The 16,058-nt window shown below is 31.7% G+C and overlaps 1 protein-coding gene across 1 annotated transcript; it reads right to left on the bottom strand.

Moving 5' to 3' along the window:
* Positions 9,229 to 14,878, bottom strand: LOC18586841. The gene is made up of 7 exons (XM_007010409.2): positions 14,719 to 14,878; positions 14,456 to 14,567; positions 13,208 to 13,291; positions 11,521 to 11,560; positions 10,769 to 10,837; positions 10,548 to 10,657; positions 9,229 to 9,786 (listed from the first exon to the last, which is right to left on the bottom strand). The coding sequence occupies exons 1-7, from the start codon at positions 14,840 to 14,842 to the stop codon at positions 9,651 to 9,653; spliced, it is 675 nt and encodes a 224-aa protein (XP_007010471.2). The 5' UTR covers positions 14,843 to 14,878; the 3' UTR covers positions 9,229 to 9,650.

Genomic DNA, 16,058 nt, shown 5'->3' with positions numbered 1-16,058 from the left:
TCTGTTAACACCACTACCTAAACCTTATCCAAATCCGTGATAGGTAGTAGTGTTACTACCTGAAGTCGATTATAGAGTACCTATACCATAGGCATTGACACTTTCAACACATAATGCACTTTCGGGGTATTTTATTGGCCAAGTATTGATACTTCATTCATGAATATAGATACCTCATTCAAGATTTCCAGATTTCAAGTACTAAAACATCAATTTTGACCTTAGTCCAAGGATCCAATCATTCCATACATTCAACTAGCAATTTATGGATTCAGAGTAACCGATTAATCTCATTCGAATACAAAATTATCCATTCATAATTACAAGATCAAGTAGATAAAATTCCAAGTCTAAATTCTCATTAAATCAAGTCCTTTCAAAGATTCCAAAGCACAATTTAGCCTAATGTAATCTTATGGGACCATACTAAAATAATCAAAGACAGATCGAGCGTGATTAAACCCCCAGAGTAGTGTTTGTTCCCAACTACCTAGGACACCATAAGAGCACATATGCTCAATAATAAACATGTTTAATAACCCGACCACATGACTATACTCACTTCCTACTAGTTAGGAGACCAAACATTGTGCTTGGATAGACCGAGGATGTGTCGACCCACGGAGTAGTGTTTACGTCGTCACTACCTAGGACATCATAGGAGCATGCTTGCTCGATAAACAAACACGTGTCTTAACTTATCCACATGATTAGTGTTGACTCCCTGCTAGCTAAGAGACCAAAACCATGCACAATGACTAGCACAACTATTGTTAGCTGCGAATCACATATCCATCACATACAAAATTGTTGAGTAAGTGTGCTCATTACTAAAAATCAAATTATAATCTTTGAAGATAAAACATTTAAGGTGCTTGTTCCCGTGTACAAAACTACATATAACATATATGTATTTACATAACTTATAAGCATCGAAAACCACATTTAAACTATACCATTCAAAATCATTTTTTTCGATCAAACACACACTTGAATCAATTCTGAAAATTCATATTGTTCATCAAACATGCTTAATAATATAATTATCAAAATAAATTTTAAAACACTATGCCCACTCACAATACTTGGAGTGTCATTCCAATAAGCTCTTTCAACCAACAAAGTTCATCCAATCGATAATCAAGTCTTCAATAATATTTAAGTCGTTTAAACATCATCAACAACTTCACTAATTTCATAAATCTTGTAATGTTCAATTCTCTCTAACTAATCTTAACAGTCTCTTGCTAAATTTCTAAAACAGAAACATATTTTTAGAAAGAGAGACAAGCTGAGATGATATTTGACTAGTTTAAATGTTGAAATCTTACTGCCAAGACACTTAGAAACAAGAATCTGAGTTAGAATTTGAGTTTGATTGGTAAGAAAATGAGAGAGAAAGATGAGAGAAACTAGATAAAGAAGAAAGAAAAGAGAGGTTGAAAAAGTAGTGAGAGAAAGTAAAACAAAGGTTTGGGGCAACTGGAAGGTTTAAACTATTAAAATATTTATGAAAAGTTCGTTTTATCCTTAATTTTTTGTAATCCGTGGCATAGGTATCGATACATTTTTAACAAAATGTAGTTTTTCCATTTAATACATGTCCAATTGACTTTCTCTTGGTCGTCTTATCTTTCAAGTAAACTTGTAATTTTATAAAACATGCCTTTTCTAATCTGTAAACATTCATAAATCTGAGTGGGAAACATTTTATCTAAAGCTCACCAAGCTAAATTAACCTCCTATCTCATATGAAATTGAGACGTTTCACATGTTTTTAGTGAGAGAATGAAAGAAAAGGTGCCTTTGGGTTTAGAGAGAGAGAGAGAGAGAGAGNAGGCTAAAATGAGGGTTATGGCTTTTTAGGGGTGTTTTATCTAAGGTTTTAAAGGGAAAGCACCAAAACAACGTGTTTAAAACCCTAAAACTAAATTCCTAATTTTTCCCCCAAACCCATAACAACCACATCCGAAGCTCATGAGTATCTCCTTTTTCGCCTTGCCTCTTTTAAATGGCATAATCGACCAATAACCAACTCACCTTGGTCAATTATGATTTTTTTGGTTCCCCCACCATGGTCGGTCGGTGACAATTGGTTCCCTTGCCATGGTCGGCTCAATTGGTTGCTCCTTCCTCCATGATCAAAATCGACCGCATCGACCGATGCTCAACCCTAAACACATGAGAATATTTTCATAGACACTCGAGTAAAATGCTAAATTAAGTTTTCATCGTGGGTCATGTTCAATAAACTTGTTCATGTAATAAGCATCCATATGTTAGTTTTGAGTATCATAATGCTTTAATCTATGAAATTGGCAGCTTCTTTCATAAATAAGAAATATATCATATACTAATCTCTCGACTTATATCATTATCCTATTTGGATAAAGCATCATCTAGGTACTTTTTAAAAGTACTGCTTTAAAGCATAAAGGATTTCATAATTATAGCACATTATAATTCTTACTCAAAGCACATTCATTCCAACAACTTCATCTTATAAGTAATAACCATATCAAAATATGTAGATTCATAGATAAAGAAAACCTCTTATTATTGGAATGTATAAAATAAATGTCAATGTTTTCTATAAAACATATCGATAGGCTTGTAGGGGACACATTGACTTTATGATCAATCTCGCACTTTTACTAAAACCAATCACGTATGTATCTAATTATCCATGCCTTCCATATGACAATCATGTTTATGTTAGAATGGGGTACTTTGTGAAAGGATTTGCTAGACTATCCTCTATGGGCACACGTTCAATCTTTATATCATTATGCTTGACAATTTCTCTAATTAATCAAGTGGTAACACCTCAATACATGTTTAAATCACTGATAAGATCTTGATTTTTTTGCTTGCATAATGGTTCCATTATTGTCAGAATACTAGGGTATTGACTCAACAATGCTAGGAACCACACCTATTTCTATGATGAGCTTATTGATCTAATTTGTCTCTTTTACTTCCTTAGACACATAAATGTATTCAGTTTCGGTTATAGAAACTATGATTTCTCCTACTTGGAACTTTTCAAGTTCACAACCTTAAGTTTCAAGCTCGCTATCCAATTGGAGACAGGCTGGTCTTTCCTTCCTTGAACTTTCCAAGTACACATTTCTTTGGAATTTCAAAATTGGCAAAGAATGTATTATTTATTGTGCTTTCGCCTACCTTATTAGTGGTTTTGAGTTAGTAGAAAACTTTAACCGTTAAAAATAACTCTCCACAATTTCTTAATAGTAACCTACCCTATGGATATAGAAAAGAGAAAACGATTTGTTAATTAGAGTCATTGGAAACAACAAAGGTGAAAAAAATTGAAAAACTTTGGTTGGATTAAAGCTCTATTCTTTGCCCCAGTTATAAGAAACCAATGGCAGGCTAGTGCAGGAGGGGAATTGTCTTATGTGCTTTAGTTTAAGTTGTAGAAAAGAGAAGTAAGCTGCACCAATTGGATTTAACCACAACAAGATCGAAAGGCAATTACTTGTCTGCAAAATGTGCTAGCTCGGATTCCTATTAAGTTTGATAAATTTTGTAGTCACATATAACTTTTTACGGAATAAATTAACACTATTATTATTAGTTGCCCTTTACAAGAAGAAAAGACAAAGGCCAATCAATGATTATTGTTCACTACAACAGGCACTATATACAAAAACAAAGCAACTAATAACTTACTTCTCACATCTTAAAAAAGAATTATTATTACAAATTCTACTGATATATTGATATAAGTTGTTAAATAGATCATGTACACAAAATTTTAAATCAATAGTTTCAATAAGTTTTAATACTTGGCTTGAATAGAGCTTTTAGTAAATATCATGACAATTTTCACGATTCAATTAATATTGCTCCTTTTTTTTTTTTGCATAAATACTAATTTTTATCAAATTTTTACATGACATTGACATACTCATATTGAGCTCTATTTATATATCAATTTTGATTTTCAGTTTCAATTTCATCTAATCGTTTATAATAGGAGAACTAATTAATAAAATTTGATCTAAAAAATCTTAGCTAAGTTTTTCCCATAAAAAATTGTTTCATCCTAGGTTAGATAACTGATTTGCCTTTACCATTCAATTCTTTCTACCAAATCTATACAATATATTAAAGTTAACTACAAGGTACTATTACACATATTTTTATAAAAAATTATTTATTTATTAGATTAATTATTATTTCATATATTATAATTTACTGAATATTTTATTTATTTATGTCATCTATGATATGATCATAAATTGTTTGGAAACATTATAGAAAAACTATACTAATAGTTCATTAACTACTACGTGGGGAGTTATAGTTTTCAATTTTGTTATTTATCAAAATTATTTTAGGTTATAAATGCGTCAAATATTTAAAACTGCACTTGTTATGCCTTTACCAAAAGATGAATGTTTTAACTCCGCAATTGGGATAGTGACATTAAAGCAACCAAGTAAGTGTAGTCTATGAGATATATAAATTGTACACGATATAATTAAACACTGTCAATAATTAAAAAGAGCTCTATTACAATTTATTAATTGTCTTTAGACTTGAAAGATCAATATTTTTTTTAAGTATTTACATGACTTTGATGTTACTAACCGACGATGTTGAATTTAAAGACTATATCTTGATATGTTAGGTTATATGCAGATGCTAAATAAATTATATTGGATGCTCAATAAAGGATTCATCACTTTCTAGTGAGAAAAGATATTTAAGTGATTTTCATGGGACTATTTCACTAAAGAAATTCGATCGATATATTTTCTTAAATTATTTTAAAATTATATTATATAGTTTTTGATGAAAAATATTTTTCAAACTCCAAAAAAAAATTATGATTTGATATTACTTAGGTTGGATGTGATTGTAGAAATTATTTATTCATAAAATCTATGAAGAATATATTATGCTAAAAGGGCTTAGTCAAGATTGGAATAAAAGGATGTCATTGTAATTCTTTTCTAAGCAAAGGTCAGTTGTAATGTGTTGATGGGTATTATTGAAATTAGAAACCTCGTTGTTGAGGGCAATAGTGGCTACTGTGATCACAAGCATGAAGACTTGACCTCGAGCGGTGTTCCCATTATGGGATCATTGGATGGTTAAAGGACCTTCTCATCCATAGAAAAAGAGCTTCAATGGAAAACCTTGTAAGATTCTAATTCCACCTTCATGATCAAGATCTCCAGCTCCTCCTTTTATTGCCTTTTAAATCCTTTTAAAATCTTTAAACTTTAAAGCACAATTCAAACATGTTTTTTCTGGCACTCTTTAAACAACTTTTGTAGGCTTAATTAATACTGTAATCTTTTGGGAAAATGCAGATTCGTTGTTGTTGTTTTTCTTCTTTTTCTCCCCTCTTTTTGTTCTTTTTCCCCCTTTAGATTAGGATACTTTTCTTGTTACTTCTACTTCCGCTTTTATCATCTCGGAGACTGAAGTGTTGCTTTGCATAGAGGGCAAACATCACAGGGCTAATTGGATTTGATTTGACAGTATTATCCGACATGAGGAGACATTCTGTTAGACAATTATCTATTAAGATGAAAGCTTTGTCCACCTTACTCCAAGAGCTTCCAAAATTCACCCCATTGGTCTGTTTTAGCGGCTGCCTCCATTGAATAGATCAAATGACTTGTCATACCCCAAAATGAGAGTACATATATATTGGTACAAGCAGCAAGCAGCAAGCAGCAGGCAGCAGGCAGCAGGGTAAATGAAGATTGCCATGGCCTGACCCGCCATGAAATCTTGCAGTCATGGAGCTCCCAAGAGCAGTAAAAAATACCCAAGGTTTGTAATGTTGTTGTGACTGAGCCATTCATATCCGGCCAGGCTGATCTACACCCATAACCATAAACAATGAGGAAAATATTAGCATGATTGGTGTTAGCCGTTATGGGATGTGATGTATGAAGGGGATTGAGAGATGAGCAAATCATTTCAAATCGAGAAAAAGGAGAAAAGCAAAGCAAAATAAAGAGGAAAGTACAACAAAAAGCATTCAGCGCACTAGTTGTATTCTTTTAAGGGGTCATCAAAGCCCAAAAGCAATCAAAATGTTGATACTTTTCAAAGGCAACTCGCCTTTTTGCTTTCATTGCCTCTCACCCAAGACAAGCTTCCACACCTCAAACTTTCAGGGGAGCAAGAGATAAGAAGAGGAAGGGGGGGAAAAATGCGTTGCTAGACTTGGCATAAAAGGATTGGCATGGAGACAAAGTTTCCACACACTTGAGCTTTTGCAGTCTTTAGAAAAAGATAGGGTAAGGTGGCTTACATATTTATATATTTATAATACGTAAAGCTAGCTGTGCTCTTTCCATTGCAAGTGAAAATTTGCATGAAAGTAAGGGAATTCTCGGATCTCAAACCCACCCCCCCAATAATCAGAGAATAATTGAACCAACCTGAAGAATACTGCCTAGGATCCTTCAAAAGACTGCTAATTGTGTGAAGAGAGATGGTAAAAAGAGCAGTCAAAAAGAGGGAGATGGCATGAAAGTTAACGAGAATGTGATGAAAGATTTTATGTGCGATACATATGATGCTGCTTTCAATCATTGTTGGCTTCTTGTCTTTAACCCTTTTCTTTTCTTTTCATTTCTTTTTTATTTTTTTTTTCAGACACAGCAACTTTTGGTTTGAGTGCTCACACCACTTTAACATGGACATTGCAACTCTACTTTTCTCACTTAGGTTGCTCAATGACTGAGTCAAAGTTTATGTGAGAACACACAAATAGAAACAAATAATTTAGAGATGAGCAGGCCAGCGCAAGCGGAGAGGAATAAGACTTTTAATCGCAAAGTTGACCTTATTATAGAAGCCAATAGGTGAGATACAACAATCACTTTCAAGTCCGGAAGTACAACACAAATCTAACTACTGCCAAAGAAAATCACCCAAGATGAAAATGAGTCATAATGGAAAATAGTTTTTATAAAATTATCTAAATAAAAAAATTATTTTCTACAGTTTATTCAAATAACAAAAAACATTTAATATATTTTATAAATAATCATTCAATACCAACCATTAGATTTATTAGGTTAAATATCGACCATTTGATTTTATTTTTATTGTTTGATCTGTAAATATAGGTTAACAGGTTATTTTTAATAAAAATTCATTTTAAATTAAAATCCTTTCTCTTCTATAATTTTATTATAAATGATTTTAAAATAATTTATATCCCCCGAACTAGATACTAAAAAATACAAAAAAAATATATAATTTCACATATTTAAATAAAAATTAATGTTAAAAAATAAAGTTTTTTAAATTTTAATGTAAACTTCTGAGAATAAAGATAAAAATAGGTAACTTTTAACATAAAATGAGCAAAAAATATTGTAATCAACTTAAAATAAATTATACTGGTTTTAAGCACAATGAAAAGTAACGATAAAAATAAGTTTCTTACAATTTGACATAAATAAGTAAGATGTATCATAAAGTAGGAATTAATCTTCCTAAAATTTGAACGCACATATGCAAGAATAAAAAATTATATCATTTATCGTAAAATAAAAAAATACATTATTTATTTTTTATGGACAATTTTATAGTAATTTTTATCCTCAAACTAATTAGTAAAAACTTTTACACAAATTTCACGTAAGTAAAGAAGATGCTAAAGCTGAAACGTAATATTTTTTAAATTTTAATATATGCATATAAGAATAAAGATTAAAATACATAATATTTGACGTAAAATGAATAAAAAGTGTCTTAGTTAAGTTAAAATAAATTATAACGATCTCATTTACATAATTAAGATATTAGGAACACTAATTTCATCCCTCTTAAAATAGCAAAAATATGTAAAAATAAAAATAAAAATTCATATTATTTATCGTATAGTTATAGAAAAGTCAAATATTTAGTTTCTTTTGTAACGATTTTAAAAATATTTTGTCTGCCTCTTACTAGATACCAAAAACTCTTCAACAAAAATATAGTTTCAAAAATAACATTTTTTTTAAAAAAAATTTTAATGTAATCATGTGAGAATAAGAATAAAAATACATAATATCTAAAATAAAATGAACAAATTTTCATAATCAAGTTAGAAAAATTATACTGATTTTAAACATAATGGAAGGTACAAAAAAGTATAAATTGATTACGATTAATATAAATAAATAAGCTGCATGGTAAAGTTGAAACTAGTGTTCCTAATATCTTAATGTAAATGGGTAAAACTAAAGATGGAAAGGTATATCATTTATCATACAATAGAAAACACAAAATTTAGTTTTTTTTTTTTACAATAATTTAAAATAATTTGTATCCGTTAAACTAAATACAAAAAAGTCTTGTTCAAATATAATTTCATGCAATTAAATAAAATGGTAATGTTAAAAAGACAACATTTTTTACATTTTAATTAAATTTGTGAGAATAAAGATAAAAATACATAACTTGACAAAAAACAAGACAAAAAATTAAGTTAAAATAAATTATAATAGTTTTAAAACTAGTGAAATGTAACAATAAGTATAACCTAATTACAATTTAAAGTAAATAATTAAGCTTCATCATAAAGTTGAAATTAATCTTCCTAAATCTTAATATAAATGTATAAAAATAAACGTAAAAACTTTTTTCATTTATCGCAACATTTAAAAATCCAATATTTAGTTTTTTCTTCAAAAAATTTAAAGAAATTTGTTTCCCTCAAGACTTAATTATAACCGATAATATATGACTTAATTATGTTAAATTTTCAATGATAATATATTTATTTAAAAAAAAATAAGTATAAAATAAGTAAGATAGAGTACTTATCTTGTTTGTTAAATGAATAAAACAAATAAAAATATTTTTATTTTACCTTTCAGTTCACTGTTTTTTTTTTTTGTTTTTTGTAAATGTACTTTCAGTTTGTTGTTAACCTGTTCGATCATTTATTTCTGTAAAAATTTCATAATCCCTATCAGTTCTAGTCATCTCCTTAGAGATTAAACATTGTGTAAGCATCAATCAGAAGATGGAAAGACACCAAGAAAGGCTACCAAGTGCATTGCAAGTATCTTACAGCCAGTATTTGGATCCATGGCTGTTCTTATTCAGCATGATAGAAGCAGGTGATAATGAAACTGACAAGTTTTACTTTTCAGGGGTCATTGACCAATCTGATATATGGAAGAATAACAACATTATTGAGAAAAATAAATCAACTCCAATAAGACTAGGCAATGAAAGATCCAAAGGCTTCTTCTGGTTGACTGTATCATAGCAGGAACATTAGTCATCCAGTCACATTACTTATTCTGAATACTGTTCATTAAGAAGTAGTACCATATGTTTTCAATCAGCAAAGTATGATTTCAATGTACTATAAGGACAGATTCTTGTATGCAATCAATCTTATAAGTACAGAGTTATAGCCTGATGATCACCAACTTATTATTAGGCAAGTCTCTGGGCACCATATGGTTTTTAAATTGAACTCATGGATATGCTTATTTGTATTCACATAACTGACACCAAGGAAATGCTAAACTCGTATCACTAAAAATCTTTGAACTGTACCTACTAAGAATATGCTTCCACGACACTCATGCACGCATTTGACTTACAGCGTATAACACATTTCTTTCTATATTTTGGAAGTGATATTATCCTGTTGGGTCCTTCCCAAAACCCATCAAAGCATGAGTTGCTAGCATTGAACCTCTGCGAGTAAGTTCCATAATTCGGCCAACAAGTGGAAGATTAACTGTTTCTCTGTTCCGAAGAGGCTTTTTGTCCCACCTGCAAAAGAGTTGCATAAAATTTTTCATAATCAACAAACCAAAATATATTTTATGAAACTTGAGTCTTTACCAAGAACAGATAAACAGAACATGTGAAGCAATGATTACAGCTATGCAATGAAAACTTAGTCCATCATTTCCTATTTGATTCATGGATCAAGAAGGATATCTGTCATAAAAACTAACATGCATATGAATGATAATCAACTCATTAATGCATTTATACTGCTACAAAAATTGATGACAATAATTAAACCCTGAACTTAAGAGAAAAGCCACTGTCTCTTATCACAAGAGTTTCTTAGGCACTCTTCCAGAAAATATTAGAGTCAGCAAGAGAGGCTGAAAAGTTTACTCAATGCAGGCAGGCTAGTTTAGGATAAAATCACATTGATCATAGTTCAGCAACTTGGGAATCAATGTTTTCCAGAAATTATAAGAGTTGCCATACTACTTTTATGCATTTACAAAATGGAAATTCATCAATCTGCTATCAGCACCCTAGGGCAGTTTCATTTCATCAATTAGCGAAAGTACTCATGCATCTGAAAATAAAACCATAGAGATCTCTTCTCACCATTTTTGGCTTTAAGGGAGAAATCTCAAGTATATGCTGACAATGTATTACCTCAAAGTTATGCAATCCATATTCCATTTTCTAAACTTTTTGATTTTGTAGAACAATGGATCCCAAATTTTAAATTAGAATATTTGCTTAACTGCGAGAAATACCACAAAGTTTGAGAGTTTGGTGCATACCAATCTTCATGACGAACAACTTTCCCATCCTCAACATACAGCCTGATCAGTGATATCATATCTATGTTTCTCCCCAAGAACTTGTAATGTTGCTTGTTGTCAATTAATATCTGGATTCAATAGCCAGAAACCTCTAGCTATATCAACAATCAAATCCAAAAAAAGTAAAAAAGGAAATGAAATGGGGAATCTTCAAAGAATATTGCATATAAATTTCAGACCTCTTGCTTTCCATCTGAAATTACTTTCTCTGTGACACTATATTCAACAATTCTTGATTCACTAAAAACCTGACAGATTTATAAAAAACAAAATTTTGTTATCACAAGGATTGAGAGAAGCTGTTTAAAAGAAGATAATTAACCTTTTTTCTTCACACCATCTCTCTAGAGCAACAATGTGATGAATTTTGACCAGTTAACACATGCATTTAGAATTGGATTCAGAAATGAAATAAAAGATAGAGAAAAAAAAGTAATATGTTTTGTCTTCATTTGGGTAGTAGACAGTTTCCATAAAACCTCTCCTATCACATAAAATAGCAGCTTTGACAGTAAATATTTTTGTAAATAAACATCATGAACATGAAATATGATATCAATCACTTATTTATATTTGTTTTGTCTCCATGCTAAACCTAAATACATGAAAAAAAATCAATGAATAAGCTTTATACTAAATTAAACTAATTACTGTTTAACAATAAGAAGTTAGCACAACAGGGGAGGAAACAAATTAAACAATCTAAAGTAAAATGCTGTCATGCCAAGGATTTATTGAAGCACTTTGCCAAATAGCCTCAGCTATAAAAACTTATAGCATGAATGTCACTAGCAAGTTTTAAGGGGAGGGGCTCAAATTCTTGGCACACAGTTGAAAGGCCTCAAACGCGCAAGAGATAATTGTTTGCTTAATATCTTTCAGATGATGAAAGATCCACAGTAATGATAGGTGATAGAGGAGTTGATGAAACCTTAGACAGTGAATAAAATGCTGATTTGATCTGCTTCACTCTGTAGAAACAAACATAACATTTATGTAAGGCAGAATGAGATGATATTTAGTGTTATAACCTGATAAAGTCAAAAGTTGCAGCAAAGAGGTGGCTAGTAATCGAGTGGTCAGATTGCAAATTACAAGACATATTATCCTTCAAACCAATTTTGTGAACAAAGATCAAAGTCTGCTAAAAATTTAAGGTCCAGCAACTAGGAATTGCGGATCTAGGTATTAACGTCCATGAGTTAATATATAATATCAACATTCTTCAAAAGTTAAAAAGATATACTAATATCAATTTTGTCATCCACAATCACCATCTGCTTAATATAAGAATAAAAAATTCACAAAGATTAAAAGATTATACTAATGACATGATTAAAAGAACAGAGATTTGTTCAATTTAGTTACTAAATTAGTTCACTTTAAATTAAATATTAATCTGCTTTCAACTTTTAAGCAACTAATCCATAAAAGAGTAATCCTATACTTATTTCCCACAATACTCAATCCCAAGCCAGCTGCAAAACATATTTTTTAAAGCAAATAGAAAATAAGAATTGTTTTGCAGATTCATTTATTTGTCTTTTGTTAATTATGTCATGAAAGAAACAATGCTTGTATCTTGAAGGGTATGCATAAACTAAAAAAATATTCTAGAAATTAGCTTATGACAAATCATATATGTAATAGAGAAAAACCCAAAATATCTTGTTTAAGGAAAAGAAAACTTCACTCCCACTTTTGAAAACATTGTAGAAGAAGAAAGTGTTACTTCACCACAAAGAAGGAAGTACGATTTGGTAGAGCTGCCCTAATAATTTAGCTTATCTTAGTTTTTCTGAAATCATGGTTGCATTACTATTAATATACTCAGCACAACTTATTGTAATAAAATGTTGAGAACTACTATGTCCTCACCCCATAAGAATAACAGCAAATGCCAGAACTGATCTTTACTCATATAATTTATTAAATAACTATTCGAGAAAAAAAATATTAAGCTATTAGATGAGATTCAAAAATAGTTTTTAGCCTATAACAATACCAAAGCCATTCCTTACAAAAACCTAATATGGGAATTTAGCATTAGCTGTCATTAAATCCTAGCTTTCCCATCAACAATCACACTTTTACCAAGATATCTGGTACCTAAATGTACTGGGTTTGTCTCACTGGCTACATCTATTGGTCGAAAGGAAAGAGCGAAGGAAAATTAAAAAGAAATAAATAAATAAATAAGGAAATAAGAAAGAACAAGCAAACAATAAACTCCAACTTAGCAGCCACATTGGAAACTTTGGCCACATGGACAATTCCATGTATCCAATTTTTTGACATGTGGCAGCCATTAATCACATCAACGGCAGTCACTAAAGTCCTTCATTAGTTTGCCTTCATTCATCAAATTTGGTAAGCTGATATCCCAAATTTGTTTGCAAATTTTATAAAGGTTAAATTCAAATGTGGATATTTAGCCTGGAAAAAATAAAGCAAAAATTGTGATTGCTTAAAGTGGATGAAAACCAAGTTTAATAGCATGCATAAACTCTATGTATGACTCATCAAAGGCAACAATTCAGAAGAATCTTGATTCTAATCCATTCATCAAGACAGCCATAGTTCACTTCAAACCAAAATTTTCAAGTTTCAGTACAAACCCATGGGCACACATGAGTGGGTCTTCAAAAGAAGCATCCACATGATATATTTCGAAGTCGCATGATGTGGCACAAGATCCATACCTGAACCGATCCATCAAAAAATTGTCATAAGCACTATGATGTCATTATTGAGTATTTGACAAGAAAAAGTTTGCAAATCAAATGAGAGCCAACACAGAAACCCAAAACAATAAAACTGCTGTATCTTTGAGAATTTACAATTTGTTGGGAAGTGAATCTCATGTAAACTGCATTAATATGTTTCATGAAAATTAAACATTTGCAAGAAAATATTCGTACAAATTGTTCAAAATTCAGCTGATGGCATATGAGTTGACTGTTAAGCAAACAAGCCTCCACCAGTGCAGCAGTAACAGCCAGATGCCTTATCTCTATATCCAACACAATTTTGAGCCTTCAGCTAGATGTTTCAATTTGCATAAGCCGCTAATCATTGTATAAGGTGCTCTGGCAGCAATGAACCAATAGCATGCAGTGGAAACTAAAGTAAATAAGCACAAGGTCACATACTTCCATTTCAGCATGGTCATGCCATTCACCCATAAATGGCTACAAAAATGTATTATTTGGCAAGAGAATTCATAAAATCGAATGAAAAGTGACATGTTATAAGGGACAAACAAGCATTCTTATAAACGAATTTGTATATTATCGAATCAATCAATCCCACAACTCAAGCCACAAGCCCATAAGAAACTTATCCACAACCCACTTATTCATTAAAACAATAACATTATTGCCATGATTAGCTTCAATGTCCAGGTCCTTCTATTTGTAATAAAAGCTTTACAACATGTACACTGCTGACAACAATTAAGAAGTCAGATTGGAAGTTAAACAACAAAACATGATTTGCAAGAAAACTTGGTAGACCTTTATCCAGTCAGCTACATATGACAAGGATTCCTACCTTAACTGGCAGTGAACAAACATGACTTGAAGATGAATATTAACTTTAACCCAATGATAGATGTTTGCTTCGAACTTAACTATTGTGTTGTGAGACAGTTTTTTAGTGACATAAAGTCAGAAATGAAAAGCAAACTAGATAACATTCTACGCCAAAAAAAGTCAGACAACCTCAATCCTCAAAATAAAGATTATAATATTCCTTTGCTTGTTTCCCTTTCTCTCAATATCTTTTGTTTACTGATACCTATACACTGAACACATACATATAACAGAAAGCTGCAATGGTAAAGGAACAGAGAGAATAGAACTGACAAGTTAAGAAGGTGAGGCATTATATAATCAGAAAGACGCTTCATTTTCATTGAATCAGAGTCACATGCTTCCTTTCCCACACATTCTGCTTCTCTCATGGAATCCCTTTTGTCTTAATCACCAAAGAAACCCACAATGCAGATGTCAGGGAACAGAAGAAAGGACAAACAATCAAGACCATTCGTTAATTCTTTAAAAGAAAAAGAAAAGCGAAACGAAAGAGAAAGATGGACAACAAATGAGCAACAAGAGAAAAGAGAAACCTTCTAGCTTTGAGTAATCCACTTTCTCCATGGAAAATTCTGAAATTTTCTTGGCAGCCAAACCGCAAGTGGAGAGTTGAGAAGGAAATTTGGAGAAGTTGTGAGGACGAAGAGCGAGGGTCATGGTTTCAAACACAGCCACGCGGCAGCAGCTTGTCCATTAGCAGGTTTTATAGCGACACAGAGGCGGACTTGTTCGCTGAGTTATTTGCTGACTTGTATGTTTTATTTCTTGGATCGGGTCCCACCCAGTAATTTTCCATGCTAATTATTTGTTTTTTTTAAATCTTAACGCCGTTAGCTTAAGACTTTTTACCGTTATCTGTTTTATTTGTTGCTCAAGATCACAAGCCGCTATTCCTTTGCTGAGAAATTAACCTAAGTGCAAGCTATGCAAGAGGTCACTGCTGTAGCAATTGGTTCACAGCGTTGGAAGTCATTTCTAGGCTTGTAGATGTCTAAAAAGGTGAGTGTCATTGTCACGGTCCGAGTGTTCAATCAAGCAGGCCAGTAGCTCAAACAGGCCAATAAGCTAAGTAGGCCAGCAACCCAAGCACACCAACAGTGTAGGCAGGCCAGTAACCCAAGCATGCTAACAACGCAAGCAAACAAACAACCCATGTAGTCTACCCATTGGCTCAATAGACAGGAGGCCAGCTCATTTGCGCACCCTTTTGAAAATGTGGATAGACTGATGTAACTTTAAATTCAAGTGTAAATAAAGTGAACGTTCAAATTTGAATGTTTTAATCATTTATTTTAAATTTTAATTATAGATAAAAAAGATAATGGGGTTAGCTATGTCTATAAATACACCCTCTTATGTTCATTTGTAAAGCATGTTAAGTTTGAGAATAATAACTTATTCTTCTCAAGCTTTTTTCTCTTCTTTATGTATTATTGGTATCGAAATTGACTTAAGCTTAACTTGAAGTGTATTTCAAAGTTCAAATTTACAAGAAGTTGAGCTAAAATTTAGACATATGATAGTTGGTATTAGAGCAAGTCGATTAGTGGAAGAGAGAAATGGCTTCAACAGTTGACCAGTCCTCACCCACCTAGGAGATAAGGGAGACTCAAGTGCTACCAAGTGAGGTAAATCAAATTTGAAGGTATGTTGTCTACTTTAAATGGTTGAATGATGAAGGTAAATGGGTTCAAGGACTAGTCGAAGACATGTTGATGAACCAATGAAATGCCATGCTAGAGGTATTGATCTAGGCATTCAGGAACAAGGTAAATGGGCTTAGGGACGAGCTCACTACACTCAAGACAACTAGAAAAGGTGGTGTGCTTACTATCCAAATGGGGACTCAATAAAAGGTGCCCAAACCCAAAGA

The sequence above is a fragment of the Theobroma cacao genome, chromosome 10 (genome assembly GCF_000208745.1).
Source record: "Theobroma cacao cultivar B97-61/B2 chromosome 10, Criollo_cocoa_genome_V2, whole genome shotgun sequence".
Taxonomy (NCBI): domain Eukaryota; kingdom Viridiplantae; phylum Streptophyta; class Magnoliopsida; order Malvales; family Malvaceae; genus Theobroma; species Theobroma cacao.
This window is presented reverse-complemented; position numbering and strand designations above follow the sequence as displayed.